This window comes from Taeniopygia guttata, chromosome 18 (genome assembly GCF_048771995.1).
Source record: "Taeniopygia guttata chromosome 18, bTaeGut7.mat, whole genome shotgun sequence".
Classification (NCBI taxonomy): Eukaryota; Metazoa; Chordata; class Aves; order Passeriformes; family Estrildidae; genus Taeniopygia; species Taeniopygia guttata.
This window is the reverse complement of record NC_133043.1, coordinates 9184407-9207760: the sequence shown is the minus strand read 5'-3', so window position 1 is coordinate 9207760 and position 23354 is coordinate 9184407. Positions and strand designations below refer to the sequence as shown.

General features: G+C 56.8%; 2 protein-coding genes across 4 annotated transcripts; one reads left to right on the top strand and one right to left on the bottom strand.

The window, feature by feature from the left end:
• Window positions 1–1590: 1590 nt before the first annotated feature.
• On the bottom strand, window positions 1591–3624 carry LOC105760998 (protein CD300H). Its single transcript, XM_041719919.2, has 4 exons — window positions 3207–3624; window positions 2479–2814; window positions 2200–2287; window positions 1591–1990 (listed from the first exon to the last, which is right to left on the bottom strand). Exons 1-4 carry the CDS (start codon window positions 3343–3345, stop codon window positions 1876–1878), a joined length of 678 nt encoding a protein of 225 aa, XP_041575853.2. The 5' UTR covers window positions 3346–3624; the 3' UTR covers window positions 1591–1875.
• A 3608-nt stretch (window positions 3625–7232) lies between these two features.
• RAB37 (RAB37, member RAS oncogene family) lies at window positions 7233–22794 on the top strand. Of its 3 annotated transcripts, XM_030287743.4 has the most exons (10): window positions 7233–7453; window positions 13052–13162; window positions 17042–17152; window positions 19130–19171; window positions 19317–19383; window positions 19469–19521; window positions 20014–20079; window positions 20789–20845; window positions 21104–21180; window positions 21291–22794. In XM_030287743.4, exons 1-10 carry the CDS (start codon window positions 7394–7396, stop codon window positions 21394–21396), a joined length of 750 nt encoding a protein of 249 aa, XP_030143603.4. In that variant the 5' UTR covers window positions 7233–7393; the 3' UTR covers window positions 21397–22794. The 3 variants fall into 3 exon arrangements, with proteins under 3 accessions (XP_030143603.4, XP_030143604.4, XP_072793153.1); XM_030287744.4 differs by lacking the exon at window positions 17042–17152 and having other exon boundaries at window positions 7234–7453; XM_072937052.1 differs by lacking the exon at window positions 19130–19171 and having other exon boundaries at window positions 7235–7453.
• The last annotated feature ends 560 nt before the right edge of the window (window positions 22795–23354 follow it).

The window sequence follows — 23354 nt, the reverse complement described above, 5'->3', positions numbered from 1 at the left end:
AGGGGCGGCCCAGGGGCGGGCCGAGCTCCGCCGGGAGTAGCCGGGAGCGGCCCCGCGCCGAGCCCGGCGTGCCGGAGCGGTCGGGGCCGAGCGGCTGGGCCGGGGCACGGCCGCCCTCACGGCAGCAGCGCCGGCAGCCGCAGCCCGGCCAGCACCGCCAAGTAGCGGAAAGTGCTGCCGGACTCCTGAGGAGCAAGGATGGATGCAGCGGCTTCCAGACCGGCCCCGTGCTCCTGGCACGCTCGGGGTGAAACCTCCTCCCGCAGTCTGGGCCCCCCAACGTGGGGGTCACTGTCGCTATCGGCAAAATGTGCAAGGACCGACCTGGGGTTATGATGGCCTCCACATTTCCCCGTTAGTCTCATGTAAAGGGGAAAATCCCTTCTGCACCCCACAGTGGAGCGTGCCTGCATCCTCCTTGGCCGGACGCTCCGCAGTCACCCTGAATGCCCGGAGCACGAAATGCTCAGAATGGAGAGCGGCCCTGCCGCCCCTCGGGCTGTGATTTCAGGTGCTGACCGTGTCAGTGGCACGGGTAATACCAGTACGTGTACTCGGTTTGCAACAGGATTTCGGTAACCTCTCCCAGCCAGGCTCCACGTGCAGGTGACCGACAGGGCTTCCCTCCGGACCCCCTGCACGGTGCCCGGAGTCTGCGGCTGCCCGAACACCTCCCGCTGCTCCTGGATCCGCTCAGCCCTACCTTGCAGCAGCGCTGAGGCCAGCACCAGCGGGAGCATCAGCAGCCCTGCTGCTCATCTTCACTTGGTCTTTGGGGCTTTGCTTCCTCTCTTGCCTCTGCTACTGCCTCCGTTGCTGCTGGAGATTCAGCAAGACTGTGGCGTTGCCCGTTTCCTAGAGTTTCGGCTCCTCCTGGTCACTGAGATTACTTGCTGTGCACTGTCCCCTGTGCCCTTCCCCAGAGTCTCTCCTTTCTTCCTGCAGCCTGGCCCCCATGTCAGGACTCAACCTGCCTCTCACTGCCACACTGCTCAGCCTCTCTGGCCAGGCAGGGCAGCCAGGAGAGAGGTAGCTCAGCATGGCACAGGGACCACCTGAACCCCAGACAATCCTCCAGGCTGGGCAGTGCTCCAGCATGGCCCCCCTGTCCTTCCCAAGGGAATGAAATGTAACCACAGCCCCTTATCCTGGTGCAGCTGGACAGGAGCACCCACTTCTCTTGCCAGCACAGCCCCTCTGTGGCTCATGAGCCCCATGCTCTGCTCAGGTTGCTCCAGGCCTCCCCCTGTGTCCCCACTCCCTGCAGTTGCTGAGTGGAGGCAGAATTGTGGAAGGACACCCTCCCCTGGCTATTGCTAAGCTGGAGATGGGCATTTGGTGGACCAGGCAGAGGTGGCAGGGCTGAGGCTCCTGGGGCTAAGGGCTCCTCTCCCCATGAAGAAGGTCAGCTGGGCCATGGTGGAGCCTGCCCTGCCCCTGTGACCCCATGTCCCCCCACAGCCAGAGTGCAGCATGTCCCCACACAGGTCTGTGCATCAGCACTGGCTGCCACGGGCATCCCAGGTAGTGCTGGCAGCTGAAGGAAGGAGCAGACAGAGAGACAGACAGACAGACAAGCAGATAAGGCCCTGCAGGATACCCAGCCTTTATTGCAAAATTGTCTCCTGTTGGCAGCTGCAGCTCAACAGACACAGGCTCCCTGCACCCCAAACCCTTCCCTCTCCAGCACAGGGGCTGCCAGGAGGGGCTGAGGCTTTCCTGGCACCTCCTGGCAAGGGGTGGCCGTGAGGGGTGACGTGGCCCCGGCAGGGTGGGGGCCAGGGGGGCAGGAGGGCGTCCCTGGGGCTCGGAGGTGGCTGGGACAAGCGGGCAGCCCCTGGTGCTGCTGCATGAGCCCAAGATCTGCAGGTTTTCCTAGTCCCGGCTCCTGCTCTGGCTCCTCACCCAGGCTGCCCTACAAACCACAGCTAGTGCCATGGGCATCTTGATGCTGAGCAGAAGCAGCAAGGGGATGACACTGAGCTGGGACCTGTGGAGGAGAAAGGAGGTTATGCTAGAGCTTTAGGAGGGTCTGGGGAATGAGGATGGGGAGCGGGGCACTTGCGTGTCTGCCAGCTGTCCTGCTTGTCCCCAGGATGCTCCTTGGGGATCAAAGCTAGGAGATACATGCGTGGGAAATTAAGGGTTTGGCCAGGGGATGATTTTGGGGACTTGCCTGGATCCCAAGCCCTGACTCACCACACTGCAGGCTCCCCACAGCCCCCGGGGCACAGAGGCTTGGTGGTCAATGGGCTCACGTTGCTGTCCTCAGTTGTGTTTGAAACAGCTGGCAGAGAAAACAGAGTCAGAACCAAGTGGGGACCCCCACACCCCCTGTCCTGTACCCTGCACAGGAGTCTCTATCCCTGAGACTTCAGCAATGAAGGTGGAGTTATCCAGGCAATGCCCTGAGCACTGCAGGGGGGGAAGAGGAAAAAGGGAAGTTTAATGCCAGCTTTGCTCCCAGCCCTGTTTTACCTGCAGACACCATCACCTTGGTGTTGTGCCATCGCCTGGTCCCCACATTCTTCCTCACCCCACAGGCGTACCGGCCTGCATCCCCTGGTGTGACACTGCTCAGTGTCACTGTGAATGAATTGGCTGTGTGGTTGTCCCTGATGGACACCCTGTCCCGTGTCACTGTCCCCTCGGAGCCGTCGGTTTGGATGATGTAGGTCAAGCAAAACCAGGGGAAGTTTTTGCGGCACCAGTACTTGGAGTTGAGCTTGTAGCGTGGCTTGTAGCTGCAGGACACTGTCAGGGAGCTGCCCTGCCCCACTGTCACCTGCCTGGGGCCTCTCACTGCCCAGCCACCTGCAGGGGACAGAGACAGAAGCTGTAAACCTGTTCTGGCATTGCCTCAGGGAGCCAGAAGGAGCTGAGCCCAGGTTTCTTGGGGGTACAGCCCGAGGGAGGCTGTGCCTGTGCACCCACTATGCTGGTGAGCAGTGGGGAGGTGAGATGTCAGCAGTCCTTAAGAAAAGAGCCCCCACCAAGGCTGTGTGTTAGTGAGAGAATGAAAAGCCTTATTCCCGGGGTTCACACGGCAGGGAACAAGCAAATCTCAGAGATCACACTCTGTAACTGCCAAAGGAAAGGTTTGTTATCAGCTGGACTTTTGCCATGACCACAGTGAGCTTCCTGGTCTGCCTGGGCTCCAGCCTCTCCACAGCTCTGTCAGAACCCCTGATATAGATTTACCTGACCTGTGCTCGTGGCTGTCATGAGGAAAAGGGTCCAAACCAAGAAAATCCTCATTTTCCAGCTTCTTGCTCCTGAGGTGGAATTTTCTCTGTGGTTTTTCACAAAAAATCTTTCAGGATGAAGCCAGGCCCACATACACATGGATGTCCTAAGAGTTTTCCAAGCTGTTTTCTCCTGCCACTTCTTCAGGCAGTGCTAACCCAGAGACCCTGGATGTCTTCTTTTTAAGAGAGTTACTTCCCCCACTTCACCCAACACTCATGACTCACCCTGGGGTGTTCCATGACACTCTGTTTTTTCTCTGAAATAGTCACTACAGTCCCAAGAAAAGGTCAAAATGCAGCAGGTTCCTCCATGTCAGTGGAAGATCTCCTTCCCTCCCCTGAGGATACAGCGATGATTTACAGCCACACATCAGCACTGCCACTCCCCCATGGGGTTTTACTCTGATCCTTCTCCTCTCACCTGCTGTGTGAAGGGGCCCTGGCTGAGCAGGACGCTGGCAATGAGGGGTTTGCAAAGGGGATGGCTCCAGCCCCAGACAAACAGCAGGGTGTGAACGTCCTCCTGGAGCAGAAGGTCAAGATGAGGGCAGGCAGGAATGAGGAACCCCAGAGTGCTGACACAGAAGTCTGTCACAGGAGGATCTGTGATGTTTATTCCAGTTAAAGTGAGAGTCAGTTGGAAGGCGAAACCAGAAAGGAAGTAAATCAATTCAGGGATAAATCTGTACAACAGAGTGTGATGAGGAATCACTCTGTCTCAAGTGGGGAGAGCCCTGCAGAGACCCTGCAGCCATGGCACGGGTGCTGAGGTGCTGCAGAAGCCCGGTGGGAATGGACAAACACAGCCCCTGCACAGGGCAGGGGGAGGCACTCTGCTCTGAACCAGCATTTCGGGAGGCTGGGGCAGGATCCTGCAGGCCAAGACCTCTCTTTGGGCAGAAAGAGGCTCGGGCAGCACAGGGCAAGGCTGCTCTGTGAGAGAAGCAGCACTGCTGGAATGCTTCTGAGGAATCCCACTAATGCACCCTGACAGGAGCACATCCATTTGCCTTTTGGTCTGTGTTGGGTGCGGGGCTGGAGCGAGCAAAGTGTGTCAGAGCCCCGGGATGTGCTGTGGGCACGGCACAGGGGCTGGCATCAGCTGGCACCCGTGCCCTGCAGCCTTTGCCTGCCCCTGGCAGCGCTCCCAGTCCCTTCCCTGCAGCAACAGGACCCTCCCCACGCCATCAGACGCTGCTTTTGCTCCCGTTCTGCAAGATCGTGAATCTGGGTTTACTCTGTGGGGTTGGTCCCAAGGAAAAGCCTCAAAGCCTTGCTGAGACAGGCAGTAATTGAATCAATCAGAGCGTGCATCTCCTTGGTTCAGGGCCCAGCAAGAACAGATCTTCCCCAGTTCTCACCCCACTGTATCACCCACCACCACGGCTGAGCCTTTCCAGTGTCCTGTCTTCCCTGGACTTCAATGATATTTCCAATCCCCAGTTCTGTTATTTCATCTAGGGCCTTTGAAAAATAATCAGGTCGTTTCAGTCTGTTCTTCACATGCAGATTTTGCAAGTTTGGTGAAATTGTCCTTAGGAGATAAGGCTGAGTATTATATTGTAGCTCCTTTAGTGCTGGCTGATTGAGCAGGCACTGTCTGATCTCTCCTTTCTGCTGCCACCTCAGATACCCAAGATAAATCTGGATCATTCCCAGATCTCCTGATTCAGCAAAGCCAGTAAAAGTGGCAAAACATACTCACCGAATTTGTTGTGGTGGAGGATTTGCTCAGGACTCCACCTGGGGCTGGACTTACCCAGAAAGGGCCAAGGTAGGGGTTATTTAATGCAAAGAAATTAAGAATCCATACTCGGTGGATGCAGAGGATGAAATTCTGATTCCTTCCTAGCTCATGGGGAAGGAATGAGTTCAGCAAGGCTCCAGTTTCCCCCAGATGTTTTGTACAGGCAATCCAGGGAGATACTACAGCAGTTAATGGGGTTGGGCAGCAGAGAACAAGCAGGAGCAGGCCAGGACAGTGAAGCAGAAACTCCTGAGCTGTATTTAAGTCTTCCACTGTTAGAGCTGTACTTCTCAAGGCAAATACACAAGTAATTAAGCTACCAGAGATAAAATCTGTGAGCAAACACACCAAACAATGGATCTAGGTTTCAGGTTTATTTGGAATCACTTCAATTTACAGGTAATTTCCTCTGATTTCATTGCTCTGCATTGATTTCAGCTAGTCAGCACTTGCTCGGGGGTCTGGGGGAGGCTGGTGGAGCAAGTGGTTTGCTCTGGGTGGTGGGGAAATGCATTCCTCGGTGTATGAAGGGAGGCAGGGATGCAGTGTTGGGATTCTGGGCTCTGATAAAGCTGCTGCTATCACTTATCTTCAATGGGGCAGGTGCTCCAGCTTGGTAAAGTGAGATAAAGGCCTTGGAGCAGGGCCAGGGTGTGCTGCTGCCCGTGTTTTGCCAGCAATTTGTACTGTCTCATTAGGCTGCATTACATTTGGAGATACCATGATAGACAGGAGAATTGTTTTCCCTCTGAGTGAGGTTAAACCTGCAGGGCTGAGTGAGTCTCTGGTGCAACGCCAGTGCCTGCAGAGGGAATGGACAACTTGGCTCTGCGAAGCTCTTCAGTCCCTCCTGCTCTCCTTTGTGACTCAGGGTAGTTAACAAATGTTGCTGGAGCAAAAAAGCCAGAGAATGCTCTCTGAGCCCCAGAGCTTCTCCTGCAACAGGGACCTGCCACAAATTCCCACCCAGGGATAAGCAGACCTGGAGCCTCAGACCTAGTGAGGGGTTGGGGGCTTACCCTTCTCTTCACCCCCACCTTCCAGGAGAGCTTTGCCTGAGTGGCTGCCCAGTTTGGGTGCCAAGGGCAGAGCTGTGCAGTCCCTGGGGGGGTCTCTGGGGGCTGTGGGGCCCAGCAGACAGCTTGGGGCAGGCAGTACCCTGCTCTGGGGTAGGAGAAGGCTGAGCATGCACTGGGGCATCTACAGGAAGGATTGTGCTGACATCCGTGGGAGTTTGGGAGTTTTGACAAGTTCTTGGTGTATTTAAGGTTGCCCTGGCTTTGTTGAGGTTTGAGGTTTGCTACTCTCTTCTTGGCCCTGCCTGCTGTGGGGTGTGTGCACTATGCTGACCACTTGTTTATTTTCTGATCCAGACACCAGGGGCTGTGATATCATTTGTTTTTGTGCTGTCGACTGTGTTCCAGTGCATGAGGCCATGGTCTGGCTGCAGGATGGTCTGGGTTGGGTTGGGCTTTTTAGCCTCAGGCAAGCCTGAACGCCACTGTCCTTATCAGGTTTTAATTTTTTTTCTGGCTATTGTTTCTGAGTCCAATCATCTGACCCAGCAGAACCATCTCTGCAGTCAGAAGAAATAATGGGCAGATATAATTAGCAATGTCAGGCCCAGACAGTCAAACAGCAATGGGATGGGTGCAGATGGCTCTTGGAACCATGGTCTGCTCCTCTGGCTTGAGGCCATCTGCTGCTCTGGAAGGAGGGAATTGGAGACTGAATCGAGTCTGTCTTAAATAAACTTCTGAGTAAAGATTAATTTATTTCCAGTGCAATCAACAACATCAGATTGCTCTAAAGGGAGTTGTAAAGAAAACGATCTCAACAAGATATTAACTGTCCCCTTCAGGTTTAGGCACAGCTTCATCCTGTTTCTAATAACAATTTTTTTACTCTAAGCAGAGTCCTGTAAAGTGGAATCCCAAAGTGGACCTGTCGGGGTAAAGCGGGCTGTGCGAGCCGAGGGGCTCTGGGGCGGGGCAGAGATGGGGAGGGGAGGTGGGCAAGGACCGGAGCTGTGCCCGGAGGGATCTGCCGGTGTGGGGGGAGCTCCCGGCGCCTCCCCGCCCCCGGGCGGGACCGGCCGCTGCATCCTACGGGCGGCACCGAGCACCGAGCCCCGAGCACCGAGCCCCGAGCACCGAGCATCGACCCCCGAGCACCGAGCACCGAGCACCGAGCCCCGAGCACCGACCCCCGAGCACCCAGCACCGAGCACTGAGCACCGACCCCCGAGCCCCGAGCGCCGCTGTCCTGCGGTGCCGCACGGGGCCGAACCGGGCTGGGCGGTCCCGGGCGGGGCGGGCGCTGCCCGCGGTGCTGAGCGGGACCGGCGCTGTCCGCGGTGCTTCAGGGCCGAACCGGGCACCCCCAAACCCCCCCGGGCATGGAGACCCCCGCCGCCGGCCCGAGGGGGGACGGCTACAACGAGGCACTGCTGCACAAGGTGGGGATGGGGATGGGATGGGGATGGGGATGGGGATGGGGATGGGGATGGGGATGGGGATGGGATGGGGATGGGATGGGGATGGGGATGGGGATGGGGATGGGGATGGGGGCACCCGGGAGCGGGCTGCAGAGGGGGTAGAAGGGGCAGGGCTCCCGCTTGAACTTCCCGACAAATTCCGTCCCTCTGCCTTCCTCGCTCCTCGTCTCCCGGTGCGGCGGCAGCTCTCTCCCCGCTGCGGGGATGGGCAGCCCGCAGGTTGGCCCCGGTCCCAGCACATCCCGGCTGATGGTGGGCAGGGGGTGGCAGGATTCGGCGTGTTTGGGAAGCCAGGACTGCTGGTCGGGAGCAGCTGAACCCCGCGGCTCTTTTTGCCAGAAGCAGATTAATGAGCCGGGACTTCCCTGCCATGAAATAGCCGTGTCATAGAGACATCCCTTCCTGCCCTCGCTGCTTTGAAATGCTCTTTTTGCGGTGTTCTGGGGCTGTGTTTTGTACTGCGGTTGCAGGGAGGGTGGTCAGGACTGGTGGTGTCCCTGACAAACTGGGGCGCTCCAGCTTTGCTGCGGGGACAGCAGCAGCAGCGATTTTGCTCTCTGCAGTCAGGCGCTGCCCTGCAACTCCTGGAGTGATGGAGGAGATGCTGATTTATCACAGATCCACCCATCACTCCTTCCTGCTGTCCTCGCACTGCATTCCTGCAGTCCCCAGTGACTGTGCAGGAACTGGCACCCTCGGGAAAATCAGGGCTGGGGTTCTGCGGATCCCTCTTCACAAATCCCGGTCTGATCTGTATCCTGCTGTACTCAGGGAAAGGTGCCCAGCCCTTGATTAGTAGAAAAAATATCAATTACTAGCAGCTCTCATTTCTGTTGTACATGAAATACATAGAACGTGCCTCCAGGGATGACTTGAGAAACTTTGATTCTTTGCAAAGCTTTAACTCTCTCCTCTCCAGGAAGCAGCTGCAGCAGTTGAGGAATTGCAGTGGTGGAAATGAGGCTCTGGGCAGAAGACCTGCCCAGGCAAAAAACCATTCCAGTCCCATGTTCCCTGCTGTCTCCCTTGGTATTCCTCTGCCTTTCCTGGCTGGGCTGCTTGTCTTGCAGAAACAAGGCTGCTTTCATTCCAGGGAAGTGAGGCAGCAAATACCTCACTAGATCTCGTGTCTGAGCAAGCAATCACATTTCAGATGTGTTGAAAAACCTCAAGAGAGCTTTGCAGTCTGGAGACAAGGATTAAATTATTTCTGGTTGGTGGCTAAACCCAGGCCTGGGGAGGAAATGGGCCAGGAGCTAACCAAAGCAGGAACAGCAGAGGTTTATTCTGGGCTGTTCCAGAATAGTTTTGCTTGATACAAAATGATGAATTCTGCTCTCAGGTGGTTTGACCCATTGCCAAATAATTCTGCCTCCTCTGTGATTCCTGGATCCATTGAGCTGGATCAAGACCCGAAGGCAGAGGGATGTGTTCCTTGTCTGTGGTTGATCCAAGGTGTTAACAGGGGGTTGCAAACAGGGATCTCCTGCATGATCTGAGCCAGGTTTTGTTTGATGCACAGCCCGAGAGCTCACGTCTGCAGGGCTGAGGTACAGCCTGTGCCAAGGCAAGGGCCCAGCCAGGCAGGCAGGGGCTCCAGGCTGCCTCTCAAGCTGGTATAAGTGCCCTGGCCATGGTGAAATAGTGTCTGGGCAGGTGGGGACAGCCCTGAGCTGTCCCTGTGGCACAGAGCATCTTCCAGCATCATCCAACTCCATCCCTGGAGAAATGCTTGGAGCAGGGGGAAGGCAGCACAATTTTATATAAAGAGCAGGTTAAAAATAAGTCTCGGGAACTGAGAGTCTCAGCCTGAGAGGCCACGAGAGTGGGGTGCTGAGGGGCTGAAAGCAGACATGTCTTCACCCTCAGACCTCTTCCAGTGCTCTGTCCCAGCTGAGCTCTGCAGGCAGCTGTGCTGGGGGAATGTACACATTTGCCACATTTGTTGTGATAAATTCTGCTCATCTGGGCACAAACCTGTGGGTTTGGGGCTTCATCAGCTCCCTGAGAGCGACACCAGAGCCTGTGGAGGGCACTTCTCCCCTCCCTGCATCCCCGGACTGGGGTTTTACCCTGTCAGGCTTCCATTAGCTATATTTATCTCAGGCCCAGGTTCTGCATGTTAAATCTCAAAAATGAGCTGGGAAGACAACCTCAGCCCACGGGCACTGTCCCAGATCTCCTCCCACTTGGCTGGCACCAGAATTGCACCCATTGCCTCCCTGCACTGCCTTGACAGCTGTGCAAAACCTCTCTTCCCTTGGCAGGTTAGACCAAAAGATCTCTTTTCCTTGCAAGTATGGGAAGTTTGAATTATTTTGCCTTGTCCCTGCAGTCCATGCCAAGCCAGCAATGATTTTGACTGGAAGTGATCAATCTATGTTTGAATTAGCACCGAAATGAACTCAAGATGTAGGGAAGGATATTTGCTCTTCCCCTAAGGCAGAGCAGGCAGACAAGACATTCAAGTCTTTTCAGGAGGGTGTTACAAGGTGTACCTGCTTTTCTCTGGGGCTGTGGGTGGTGGAGAAGTCAGGTTACCTCTGCTCACCCAGTGGGAATCATTTCCTTTAGCTGGAAAGGATTGCTTTGAGTGCACTGGGTTCAGCAGTGATGATGTGGGACTGTCACCAAGTGAGTCTCCAGATCTTGGTAAGGTTTCCCTCTGTACCTTACCCAGCCCTGGCAAAGCACTGTTCCATCTCCACACCACCAGGCAGAGAGGATCGACAGCACCAAAAGGAATAGTGCAACATTTTACTTGTTTTCCATGAAAAAAAACCAAACAAACAAACAAACAAAAAAAACAAACCAAACTCACCCCCAAAAAATCCAAACCAAACCAAACCAAAAACAACCAACCACAAAAACCATAACAAAAACAAACAAACAAAACCCAAGACCAAACAAACCAAACTGGGAAAACCTGGGGGGATGAGAAGGTGTGGAGTAGGTCTGTCTGTGGCTGAGAATGGGGGAAGAGTCAGGACAGCCATGGAACTTCATCTCTGGGAGACTTTTTACTGTCATGACTCAGTCCTGTTCAGACTGAGATTTCAAGGGCTAAGAAGCCACATCTTCCCTGCAGTGGTTTTTTTGTTCTTATTTTTTGTTTATTTGGTGAGCAGGAAGGCTACAGTGATTTATACTGTGCTCTCTCCACAGAGCCCATGAGCTTTGCCTAAAGTCATTAGGAATATCTCTTGGCTGATCCAGGCCAAAACTTACTGTTATTATTAAGTCATGAAGCAATTCATGAGTTGTCTCTATTATGAATCCCATTTAAATTATTAATAGAGGAATCTGCCTTTTGTACATGTAAACCCTTGGCTCTGCAGGCTTTCTGTTGCTCATTCCAACCAGCTCTTCTCCCTTCATAATTAATGCTGTTCTCTGCATTAACTGCTCCCAAAGACAGCACTGCAGGGTGCACCCAGTCTTGTTGCACATCCCAGCATCAGTATTTTCCCTGGAAATAGTATGCAACACCAAATTATTCAGCACTGAGGTGCAGGAGCCCCATGGTAATGAATTCTTGGAGTGCTTTTCCTATCCAGCTGCTCCTGGGCATATCCTCTCTGCACAGGGAAGAGGTCTGGGCCCTAGGGAAGAGCCAAGGGGGGTTTGGGCAGGGAAATCTCCCCCAGGAAAGGAGTGAACCAGATCCTCTGGCCCAGAGATTTCCTCCTCCCACATTCCCTAAGATCTCATGCAGCTGCTCTGAATGCACAAGTGACCTGCAAGCAGCCCAGCAGGAGGAGGGAGAAATCTCTGGCTGTGGATGTGGGCACAGGCTGTGTTCTCTCAGCACACAGGGCTGCCCAGCAGTGTGCATCTGGCAGGGGTGCAGGGTTCCCTCCTGCCAACAGCTCTGCTCAGCAGGTCAGGCTTTCCCAGGCCAGGTCAGTGTTGGGATGTGCTCTCCAGGGGAAAGGGCTGATTCACTGAGGAGGCACTCACTGATGTGTATGGGTGGGAACAGGCAGTTTGGGGGGTGGTGCTTCACGCAAGGCAGGACGCTGATTTCCTGCCAGTCCACATCTCTGCATTGCTTGTGGTCCTCAGGCTCCTTGGCTTTTGGTTTCAGCCCACTTCTTTGGGATCTGTGAGGTGCAGGAACCCTGGGACCAAGTGCTGTGAATCCCACGTGGTGTCCCAGTGTATGGAATCAGGCCTTGATCTGCTGGGGCTGTTCAGGCGTTGATGAAACACATTCCTTCACACTGCTGCTGTGTTTTACAAGGGGAAGTGCAGTGCCTGGAGTAGTGCCAGGACTGGTCACACCCCAGGGCACTTTGGGACAGGACCAGATGTGCACAGAGGCTCCCCTGCACACTGGGGAGGTCCTGAGGCACCTTCAGGCTGGAGGCAAAGGATGGAGGTGTTGCAGGATGGAGTGAAGCTGCTGGAGCTGCACAAGCACAAAGCAAGGAGGGGTAAAACAGATGCAGCCAAGTGCAGCAGAGGTGGATGCAGAGATTGGGGAGCTTTAGTCCCAGCCCCTCGCTGCCAGGGACCAGTAACAGAGGGGACATTCCATGTTTGCCACAACTGCAGCTTCAGGAACACCCTGTCCTGAAAGACAAAGCCCAAACCACTTCTAAGCAAGAAGACTGGTAGCAGAGTATTTATTTTAATTTGTGTCCTGCAAAAGGGTTGAAAGTGCCTCGGTTTCCTGAAAGGATGGGAATGTTTGCCAGTGTCTCTGTGAACAAAACCCAGATACAGCAGAGGGAAGGGAGGGGTTCTGTTTGCACTGCAGGTCTCCCTTAGGTCAGGGATTTTGAGGGACACAGGTAGAGCAGAAGGGAAGATGAGCTCCCCAGGAGTGCAGGTGGGTACCAGGGCCATGGGCTGGCAGTGTGGGAGCTGCTCAAGAGGTGGCAGCTCTGGCACCCAGCGGCACAGCTCCCTCATCCCTTCTGCTCAGCGATGGGAGCGCTCTGGAGCTTCCCCCGGAGGCTGGAGAGGCAGGAGAACTCATGACTTCAAAGCCATCACTTTGCCAGGAGGGAGTGCTGTGGGTCCATGACACGAAGGCAGCACAAAGTCAGCCCAGTGACCCGGCAGGGCTGCTTGGCTGTGGCAGCAGCTGTGTGCAGCAGCTGCAGGAGATGCTCTCTTTACTAAACAGCTTTGGACTTAAACCAGTGACTCCAAAGTCCTCCCAAAGAGGTTTTCCAGCAGGCCTGTGTGAGCCAAGGCTGCTTCTGCCCCACAGCTTCCTGAGTTGGGGTAGGAGCTTCTCTCCTGCTCACTCTCCATCACTGTGCTTTACTTTCCCTCCCATCTCCACTCTCTTGGACAGGGTGCAGTGGGTTTCAGGCCTGAAGCTCATCCCAGAGAACATTTTATTAATTACAGAGATGGACAAAGGGGTGCAAACTCCTCTCTGGGCAAGTGGCAGAACCAAACGTGTCAGACCCAGGGGCTGGGTGGGTCCTTCTTGATCCTGCTGCATTTGCTGCCACATTCCCCCAGCACACCCACCCAAATATCTGACCCCAGCTCCCCCATCACCTGCACCTGCACTGATGCCTCTTTATCTGGTCCTTGCAGACAATCCTGGTTGGAGACAGTGGCGTGGGGAAAACATCACTGCTGGTCCAGTTTGACCAGGGCAAGTTCATTCCTGGCTCCTTCTCTGCCACCGTGGGCATTGGGTTTACGGTAAGAGCCCAGCCCTTGGTCCCTGGGCTGTGCACTTGCTCTTGGGGAGCAGCTTTATTTGGGGAATCAGAATCTGTGCATCTGTGGTAAGCACAAAGAATTGGATTCTTTGCTTTGGTGCTGCTGGATGAGGACTTTGTTTTGGCATTGTGCTTCTTGGCATGCTTTGGACTGCTGGGAGGGATGAAGGATGGACAAAGCCCCATATTCCAAATCCCTTGGTGGGGCCGTGTCTGAGTGCAGCCTTCACACACAGAAAGCTGCCTTTGGAGCTGCCCTGCTCTGCCAGGGAGATGCCAGCCTGTGTCCTGCCTGTGTCCAGCCTGGGGCCCTGGCAAAAAGTCAGGCAGATGGTGACAGTGCCTGGGAAAAGCACTCGGCTGCCATCCAGAGCTATTTGCAGAGCTGCCGTGGGGTCTCAAGTGGCTCTGATGTGTGTGTCCCCTCTCCTGGGCAAGCTCAGGACAGGGACAGTGCTTGGGACCTGTTACCTATGGGGATGTGAATACCCACAGGAATTTTCTTTTTAGTCCAAGCCAAGGAAGCAGAAAAATGTGGCACCAGCAGGGATGGTCTGGGGCCAAGCAGCCCAGGGACCAGCAGCCAAGGGTGCCCCTGCTGAGGGGCCTGAGCTGTGGGCAGACAGAGGAGGCTCAGGCACACCACTGATCTCTGCCAGCTTCCAGCTGCCTCGTTTCTCCCCCAGCAAATGCCATTGTGTGGAAGTGATGCTCAGCCAGGTGTTTCTCCTGCCCAGCCTACTCCATGAGCATGGTTTTCCATATGCTTCCAGCCCCCTCCCCATCTTGCTGCAGAGAAGCTCAGCCACTTCCAGGAGCTCCAAGTGCCTCCAGCCTCCAGCTGTGGGCACTTTCCTGGCCAAAGAGCACCTATAAACTCTAAATCCCCCAGCTGGGTCTGAGCACAGTTACAGGACTGGAAATACAGGTTCTATTTCCCGGGCTGGGGCAGGGGCCAGCAGCCCCAGAAGATGTGGAGGTGGATGGCATTCCAGAGGGCATCTCTGCCACTGGACCTCCTGTGGGCACGTGTGGCCTCTACCCAGAGAGCAGCAAGGGGCACAGCACTGGAGCCCTGCATCCCTGAATCCCAGCGGTGTGAGCAGGGATGGGCTGCCCTGAGATTAGCCCTGATGGGGGAGAGTGAGGTGAGTGAGATGAGTGAGAAGAGATGAGATGAGATGAGATGATAAAATGGATCAGGGAGGGCTCAAGGCTCCTATACATGACGTGATGCCTGTAAGGCTGAAACCTTGACCAGCTGTAGTGCATGGACTTGTATGGGTTTTTACGGGGTGGGATTTTGGGTAACACAACATCCATCTCCAGGGATTTCTCCCACATTCCCATGCTTGGGCTTTTCCTGAATGAAGCACAGTATGAGCTGGGCCCCAAAGACTGGTGTAGGACGCAGGGGGCTGCGGGGGGAGCGGGAGGCCTGGCAGACATCCCGGCTGAGATGGAGGTGCCGGCTCGGCAGACGGGGCAAACCCCCCACCCTGGGCTGGGCTGGTGGGGTGGGACTGGGAGCTGCCATTCCCAGTGTCCCGGTGTGACAGGGTGGGGTTTGGTAGCACCGGGGGGGACGAGGATGGAGACCATCCCCACATTCTGGGGGGGACGAGGTGCCTGCTCATTTGCGGGGGGAGCAGCTCCTCCTCTCCCGCCCCAGTGTCCGGAGCCGCCAGCAAAGCCCGGCACCCGTGGGGCGGGGGTGCCGTGGGGCAGCTTTCCACTCTTCAGCCTCTTCCTCCTCATCCCGTGCCCGGGCTGGGCAGGGAGGCGGCCGGGCACCGTCTCGGGGGTGGCATCGGCCGGGGAGGAGGAGGAGGAGGAGGAAGAGGAGGAGGAGGAAGCCGGGTGGGGCCGCGGCTCCCGCAGGCACCGGGACTCGGCGGCTCCGCTCGGAGCGCACCATGGGCGGCCCCGATGGGGCAGCGGGGAGCGAGAGCCCGGAGGGGAGCGGGGATGCCCCGAGGAGCAGCGGGGATGCCCCGAGGAGCAGCGGGGATCCCCCGAGGAGCAGCGGGGATCCCCCGAGGAGCAGCGGGGATCCTCCGGCGCTCTCCCGGGATTCCGAACTGCGTGTCAAGGTGGGAGGAGGCGCGGGGCGAGCGGGGATGGAGCCCCCGAGCTCTGCCGGGGGGAAGGTCTGGGGTCGCTCCCCGGCTTGGGGCAGACCCGGAGGGGTTGAGGAAGGGTCCCGATCCCGGGAAGCGGCGGCGAAACGGGGAAGAAGGCGAAGGAGGCGGTGGCCCCGGCTGGTCCCCCCAGCCCTGCTCTGCCCCGGATGCAGCAGGGCAGAAATTGGGGTTTTCCCTCCCCGGAAGGTGGAGATGGAGCCATCCCTGCCCCGAGGGTGCCGCCTGTGCCCCGGGGGCGGCCCTGCCCGGCAGTGGCACTAGGAGGGACCAGCTGCAGGAGCGGCACTTTTGGGGGCTCCCAAAGGAGAGAAGCATGGCCAAACTCTGCCCCTGGAAGCCCCTCAGAGCAGGACCCCATCCAGGCCATCACAGCACCCCAAGGGCTCCGATGGGGGAACAGAACTTGAGCCCCGGATCCAGCCCAGGGTCCCCCTTCACCCACACCACAGCATGGCAATGTCTCTGCACCCCTGCCAGGCCTTGGGGCAGGGGGAGCCCTCCTTCCCCACCCCAGCCCAGCCAAGGGCTGCCCCAGGAGCACCTTCCTCATCTGAGCAGCTCAGGGGAGGCTCAGGGCTGATGAAACTTTTACCCCCAAAATTTAATATACAGCCCCAGGCTGAGCCCAGCACTGAAGGTGTCAGCCCTGACTCCCCCTGCTGCCTCACTGAGCCGGTTCCAAAGTGGTCCTGCACACTGCCACCTTCTCTAAACTGCTTTTATTCCTTTGCCTTTATCCTCCCCTCTCTGACTCCTCTCCATGGAGGGAAACTTCCATGTTTGAGGGAGAAAACCAGTTTTCAGCTTGGTCTAGAGTGAGGTGGAGGCAGAACTGAGCAGTGTTCCCAGCTCCCCACAAGCCCTGGGGAAGGATTTCACCAGCAAAGTGGTCGCAGGAGGCAGAACATTTCCAGGCACCAGCTTTGGCATTTGCTGTGCCATCCCTGTGGAAGGTGGCCATGGCCCCAGGGCTGCAGAGATTTATTTTACAAGCTCCAGCATCCTGTCAGCTGAGCATGCAGGGATGGACCTTCCTGCTGAAATCCTGCTCGCTGCTATTTTTCATAAGGGTAAAAAATGATGCAGTCAGGTTAATGATTGCTGGGCAGGAACAGGTTGCTGCAGGTAGGCAGAAGGAACACAGCAGCAGGAAAGGCAGTGCTTATGGAGCCCAGCATTGGTCTTGGCTGCTCCCTGCCCGAGTCTGGCAGTGCTGGAGAGCCTGGGCTGATCCTGTTTGCTTAGCAGGAGGGGAAAGGCACCGTGTTTGCTCTGGTGTCTGCAGCAGGCACTGCCAGGGAGAGAGTCCCGGACACGCAGGGTTTGCCCAAGCCATGCATCAGCCCTTGGGCTGGGCACACCCGGGTCAGGGGCAAAGCGTGGGCAGAGGTGTCTCCACTCATTTGGGAGCTGTGGCTGGTTCTCAGGAGCCTGCTGGGCTGACTAGGAGAGATCTCTACTTGCTTTCACACCAGCTCTCCCCCTCTTTAGGGGCTGGGGGCTGCCCTGCTGTCCTGGGGCACTGCTTGGCTGCACCCTCAGGGGTCCCATCCCACACCCAGCTCCCACGGGGCTTTCCAGACCCATCAGGACCAGCCCTGGGGAAAGAAAGAAAGAAAGAAAGGGAGAGAAGGACCTGGGGAGGGCTCAGCACCAGGCAGGGGTGCTGCTCCCTCCCTGTCCTGCTGACATCTCTCCCTGCGCCCATCTTGCAGGTGATGTTGCTTGGAGACTCGGGCGTGGGCAAAACCTGCTTCTTGCTGCAGTTCAAGGACGGGGCCTTTCTCTCCGGGATGTTCATTGCCACCGTGGGCATAGATTTCCGGGTGAGACCACCACAGCTGCCAGCCCCTCGCCCCCCTCCACCTGCACCTTGGCCAGGACAGGCTGCTGGGCAGGGGGAATGGGGGTTCCCAGCCTCTCTACCCCCATTATCTCCCAGCCAGCTGCAGGTGCTCGCTGGAGCCCTTCCACCCCTCCCTAGGAGAGCAGTAATAGATGGAAGAGTTCACTGGTACTGTTTCCTCTTACCTTTAAACCAGCAAACAGTCCATGTTTAGCCCATCCCAGCTGTGTTCATGGTCTGGGGGTGTGTGCTGGGCAGCCAGTGCACCCCACCATGCAGGCAAAGCCCACAGCTGGGGGGGACAAACACTGGTTGCTGTAATTTCATGCCTTGAAAGGGCTGAAATGGGCTGCTGAGAAGTTGTTAGGGTTACCAGATTCTGTTTAAACTCCCACACTGCTGTCTGCTCAGCAAACTGAAGTTGCAGGCTCTCTCTGAGGGCATCCAGGAGGCACAGCTGTGGCAGCACAGGGCAGAGCAGGAAGGAAGTCACGGGGGTGTCCCTGGGCAGGGCTCTGCCCACAGCCACCCACACGTGTCAGATGTGGTCAGTGCTTCCTCTGCCCCCACAGCTGCAGCTGCTCCACTTCTCTGCCACTTTTGCTGCCCTAGCTTTGGCTTTTGGTGGAGCTGGGGGCTTGGTGATCAGGGGTGGGGGAGAGAGATGGCTGTGGGCTTGGTTTGAAGGGGCCATGAGGCCTGTCCTTATGATACAGTCATGAAAGAAGGAAAATCTGCTGTGTCCCACTGCTGGGGTCAATGCTGGTGTCCCCAGAGGTGTTGCCAGCCCATAGGTGCCTGCTGTGCCTCGTGCAAGCATCTCCTCCATGGCTCATTGCTCTAGGTAATCTCTCCTAGGGCATCTTTTGTTTTATCCAGCCCATTTGCTCAGATGCTGTCATCACCACATGGGCTGAATTTCCATTTCAAACAATTCCAAGCAACCAAATTATTTATAGGGGTCTTCTCTTTCCAGACTGCAAGTATGGTTCTTTAAGAGTCTTAAAATAGCTTTTCAGTAGTTTTTTATTTTCTTTTTTTCCTGGCCTCTGGAGAGAAGCCCCTGCGCTTCTGAGATGAGAACAGTGATTGCTTAAGCCTCACTAGCTGCCTTCCCAGCTCAGCTGGAAATGCCTCTTTCCTTTCCTGGTCTCAGCCAGCAAAGCATCCTGACCCAGGAGATTTCCTCCTGCCATGCTGATACAGCTGTGTGCTACATGCAGCCCCTCAGCTCAGTGTTTACTGCCTCCTTTAAGAAGGAGGCTCTACCAGTAAGAAAACCTGAGCAGGACACCCAGCATCTCCCAGTGAGTGTGCCCAGGCAATTTGTAGCATCCAAAACCCTTAAATTACTGCAAACAAGCTCAGTTTTTAGTGCAGCAGTGGTTCCTGAGCACATGGAGCTGAAGAGTTCCATCAGAAAGATCAGGGCTTTTTGGGGAGCACGCATAAAAGCACACCAAGGTGTTATTAATAAATGCAAAATTATGTGTGGTCCTTCCATGCCTCCCCACTTCTGCAGCTCTGCCAACTGCCCAGGGGCTGCTGCAATCCCAGAGTTTCCCAGCAGGAGCCAGAGCAGGTCGGTGCTGCTGGGATTTGCTGGACAGCCAGCCTCATTAAGTGACTCATTAGGGGATGTGGAGGCGAGGACAGGGACTCTGGCTGTAGGAGATGAACGAGGCTCTGGATCCAAGGCAGGCTGGGATCCTGCTGGCTCCTCCCTGCTGCTTCTGCTCTTCACTCTGACTAGAGGGGTTGCTGCTCTGGGATGTCCCTGGAGCTGCCAAACAGTCAGGACCACGGTGTGTAGCAATGAGGTTTCCATGTCCAGCCCCACAGGCAGCCTGGCTTCATCCCACCGGCCCAGGGAGAGCAGCTGAGGGGCTGGGGAGTGCCAGCTCAGGCACCAGGGCGTGCTTTGGGCTGATAAACCTGCTCTCCTTGTCTCCTGCAGAACAAAGTGGTGGCCGTGGATGGTGTGAAGGTGAAGTTGCAGGTGAGCTTTGGGAGGGGGAAGAAATTTCCAGATGGAAACCCACCTCAGGCTTAGCGTGGTGGTCTGGCAGGGCTGGGAGCCACAGGAGCAGACCCAGCTGGGGGAGGTCGCTCTCCCTGTTCTCACCAGGGCAGTTTCTTGGTAGATCTGGGACACAGCAGGACAGGAGCGTTTCCGCAGCGTCACCCACGCCTACTACCGCGATGCCCAAGGTGAGTTTGGAGCCCAGCAGGGCTGGGGAGACCATCCAGAGCACATTCCTGCGGTGTAGCAACACCTCTGCCTCTTCCCCTCCAGCCCTGCTCCTGCTCTACGATATCACCAGCAAGATGTCCTTTGACAACATCCGTGTGAGTCCCACCGTGGGCTGGGAGTGTTTGCCCCGGGGCTGGGAGCGTGGGTGCCCTGCGTGGGTGCCCTGTGTGGCTGGCTGGGTGCTTGGGGCAGTCAGGAACCTGCTTCACCCCTAACACTGGCTGTTCTGGGCAGACCCAGCCAGCTGGGAGCTCATCCCAGGCACCTGGCTGGGCACTGCACAGCTGGGTGAGTTTTGTGTAAGGACACGGTGGATGACTGAGGGAGAAAACGTGGTTTGGGAAGGATGTGAACTACGGCTTGGGCTGTAGCCAGGAGACAGGGTGTTTTCAGGACTGCTTATTTGTGTTGCTGGAATAATTCCTGTGCCAAGGAAAGTCATTATCCCTGTCCTTGTGGGGGAGAGATGGGGGTGCTGAGGGGATGTGAGGGCTGAGAGGGAAGGGAGGGGGGTACTGAGGGGTGGGGGGCTGAGTTGGGAGGGACAGGAGTACCCCTCACCCCGACACAGTCCTGCTGCCCCACAGGCCTGGCTGACAGAGATCCACGAGTACGCCCAGAAGGACGTGGTCATCATGCTGCTGGGCAATAAGGTGCCTGCAGGGTCCCCTCCCCCCTGGGGTGTGCTGTGCCGTGCCCTTGGATCCCCATGGCTGTGCAGGGACGGGGCTCTGCTTCTTTCTGGGCTCAGCCAAGCCCAGAGGTGCTCCCAGGGTTTGGGGCAGGGGAGGGCAGTGTCCCTAGCCAGCAGGTCAGCAGGAGGCTGAGGCTCCAGGGATGCTTTGTATGGGATGCTGCTGACTGTGGGATGCCCATCTGGGCCTGGATGCACCCCTGGACCTCAGGTAACCCCAAACTCTAGAGGCCCAACAGGTCCCAGAATCTCCCCAGGGGTCCTAGATGCTGCTGGGTGCTGGATTTCCCCTTGGGACTGGATGTCCCCCAGATCCTGCATGATGCCCAACAGGGTACCAGGGCCTCCTTGGGTCCTGGATGCCCTCAGGTACTGCTCCAGGTCCTCAGGGTCCCCATGTCCCAGGTGTCCCCTGACATCCTCAGTGTCCCCATGTCCCAGGTGTCCCCTGACATCCTCAGTGTCCCCAGGTCCCAGATGCCCCCTGATGTCCCCAATGGCACCAGGTCCCAGATGCTGCACAGATCCCAGATTCTGTGGGCAGTGGATACTTCTGGATCCATGCTGCCCCTGGTTGCTGTCAGCCCTGGCACCCCACACTGCTGGTTTGCCAGGTGCCCCAGGGTGGCATCTGCTCAGGTGTGAGGTGACATTTTCCTTCCCTTCAGGCTGATGTGAGCAGCGAGAGAGCTGTGAGGACAGAGGAGGGAGCATCACTGGCCAGGGTGAGTTGTGCCATGGTCCAACCCAACTTAAACCCCTCCCAGAGAATTTCACGTCCCTCAGGGCTCCCATGCAGCAGTGCCATCCCTCCTGAGTGCCCAGGCTCTTGCAAGGCCAGCACAGCAGTCACTTGCATGCAAATCCTGGGGTAAGGAAGGGAGGGGATGACCCTCAAGCCTTGTCCAGGCTACAGGGATGATCCAGAGGGCCAGGAGGGCATCCTGGTGATAGCCACTGATGGGGTGGTGCTGCTCTTGCAGGAGTATGGAGTGCCTTTCATGGAGACGAGTGCCAAGACAGGCATGAACGTGGAGCTGGCCTTCCTGGCCATTGCCAAGTGAGTACCTGGGGCCAGGGGACTGTGCAAGGAAGGTGTCCCCTGCAGCCCCACCACCTCCCACACACCAGCATGGTGTGGGAGAGGGTCACACAGCCCCACCACCCTAGGGAGCTGAAGCAGCGTGCGGGGCAGCCGCTGGATGAGCCTCACTTCCAGATCCACGAGTACATCGAGGCACAGAAGAAGAAATCCAGCTGCTGTGCCTTCTCCTGAGGGTGGCCCAGAGGAGCTGGCAGGCCTGGGGGCCCAGCTGGGAAGCAGAGGGGGGCCCAATCCTGCCCTCAAGCACCGGAGGGAACCAAGCTCTGACAAGCCAAGGTGGATGGCACAGCACAGTGGAGCCAAGTCCATGAGGAGTCCCTTGTCCTGGTGCTGGGATTCAAATCCTGCTGCCCTGCAGAGCAATGACCTGTGTGCCACCGTGGGAATCACTATGGTGTGGTGACTGCCAGCCTGGCCAGCAAGCCATGGTGATCCATCACCTCCACCACGTGTGCAGGACACAGCCACACACCTCACGGAGACCCTTGGAGCAGCTGGAGGGGCTGTGCCATGGATGAGCCCCCCTGCAGCCCCTAGCCCTGTCCTCCCCTGCAGCTATTCCTGCTCACAGTGCTGCTGTTGTCCAGCTGGAAGGGTCCAGGCCCATGTCCCTGGTGCTGCCAGGCTCTGGCTTCCCTCCAAGGAACCTCAGCTCTGTCCCCCCGGGCTGCCCCACACCCCAGTGCCCACAATCAGCTGGGGCTCCTCATTTCTGCTGTTGCTGCCAAAGGCTTTTATCCTCCTGCCACCACAAATGCAATGATGTCCCTATTGTATCCTGGCTCTGCTCGAGGGAAGGGCTGGGATGGGGAAGGGTCTAGCCAAACCTGCTCCCTGCCCACACAGCTGGTGTGAGAAGTGAAATAATTCCCCTGGGAGCATCCTAGCAATGCTTGGGGCACTTCTGGTACAGACAGCAATTTGGAAAAACTTTGCTTCCCCCGTGTTGCAGCCACAGAAATTACAGAATTTATTATTTTTTTAAACAAGAAAAGGCTTTTCCATTTCAATGCCTCCAGACTGAACCATCTCCAGCCTCATGCAGGAGATGCCCATGGTGGCATTACCTGGGGTGATGCTTCAGCCCTGCTGCCTCACAGGCCAGGCTGGCTTTCTCTCCCATCACTGTCCATGGAACACAGCTCTGCCTTCCTGCTAGTGGCAAATAGCAGCTGGAACCCACTTTCTGGAGACCAGATGCCCGAGAGCCCTCAGCCAGCAACCACTGCTCCGTTGGGCACTGGTGGGGCTCAGGGACATCCCTGGTGCTCAGCCCAGCTTTGCTGCTCCCTCAAGCACACTGTCCATTCCCCTGAGCACTACCCAGAGCAGTCAGATGGTGAATATTTAGTTATGTAGCTGAAGCACTGATGCAGAGAGCAGCTGTGCAGGGTATGGCACTGCACGTAGGGACTGTCCAGCACATCTGTCCCCATCTGCACCTTCCCTGGCCCTGCACCTGACTGCTCACACCTCGCCTGCCCCGGTGCCTCCTTCACCTCTGCTCTGCCCCTGGGTCTGTCTTTGCAAGTTTACAGATTAAAGCTGGGCATTTTTTGAGGCTTTGCATCTGTCGGATTGTTTATTGCGTGAGAAATCCCTGCCCTGGGTCTGCAACGTGGGAGGCTGCGGCACACAGGCGCTGCAGAGCAGCGGGGCCGGGGGGCCCTGGGAGCAGCCCTGAGGAGGGGGAAGCACCCAGGGCCCCTTCCTCCCTTCCTCCCTGCCGGGGAGGGCTTTCATTGCACATTTCAGACAGACCAAAGGTGAGAGGGGAAGAGTAAACATGGCCTGTTAAATTAAAACCAACCTCCTCCCCTGCTGTTCTCATGGTGCGGAGTCCAGCATTCCCCAAATAACTCAGTCTTCCCACCAATGGCATTGCTGCTGCCGCTTGGCTGATGTCTGCAAAAAAAATGCTGGATGGCTTCAACACAAACAGACATTGGCTCTTTTCTCTTTCCCCGCTCCTGCCTGAGCTCCTTTAACTTCGCTCCAAGATGCAAAGGGCAGGAGGAGCAGCCTGGGGCGCCACGGTCCTGCCTGTGCCCTGCCATCCTGTGGGCACTGTTGGACCCAAAAGCAGCTTCAGCCGTTTCCTTTGCTGTTGCCTTTCTTCCTTATCACGG

What these genes read in the sequence shown, in the direction of transcription:
- RAB37 (XM_030287743.4), top strand. Translation starts at nt 7,394, where the DNA reads ATGGAGACCCCCGCCGCCGGCCCGAGGGGGGACGGCTACAACGAGGCA. An exon ending in ACGAGGCACTGCTGCACAAG is followed by an intron (nt 7,454 to 13,051) that starts GTGGGGATGGGG and finishes TGGTCCTTGCAG; the next exon opens with ACAATCCTGGTTGGAGACAG. An exon ending in GTGTGAAGGTGAAGTTGCAG is followed by an intron (nt 19,172 to 19,316) that starts GTGAGCTTTGGG and finishes GTTTCTTGGTAG; the next exon opens with ATCTGGGACACAGCAGGACA.
- LOC105760998 (XM_041719919.2), bottom strand. Translation starts at nt 3,345, where the DNA reads ATGTGTATGTGGGCCTGGCTTCATCCTGAAAGATTTTTTGTGAAAAAC. An exon ending in CATGACAGCCACGAGCACAG is followed by an intron (nt 2,815 to 3,206) that starts GTCAGGTAAATC and finishes TGTCCCCTGCAG; the next exon opens with GTGGCTGGGCAGTGAGAGGC. An exon ending in CAAGGTGATGGTGTCTGCAG is followed by an intron (nt 2,288 to 2,478) that starts GTAAAACAGGGC and finishes TTTCTCTGCCAG; the next exon opens with CTGTTTCAAACACAACTGAG.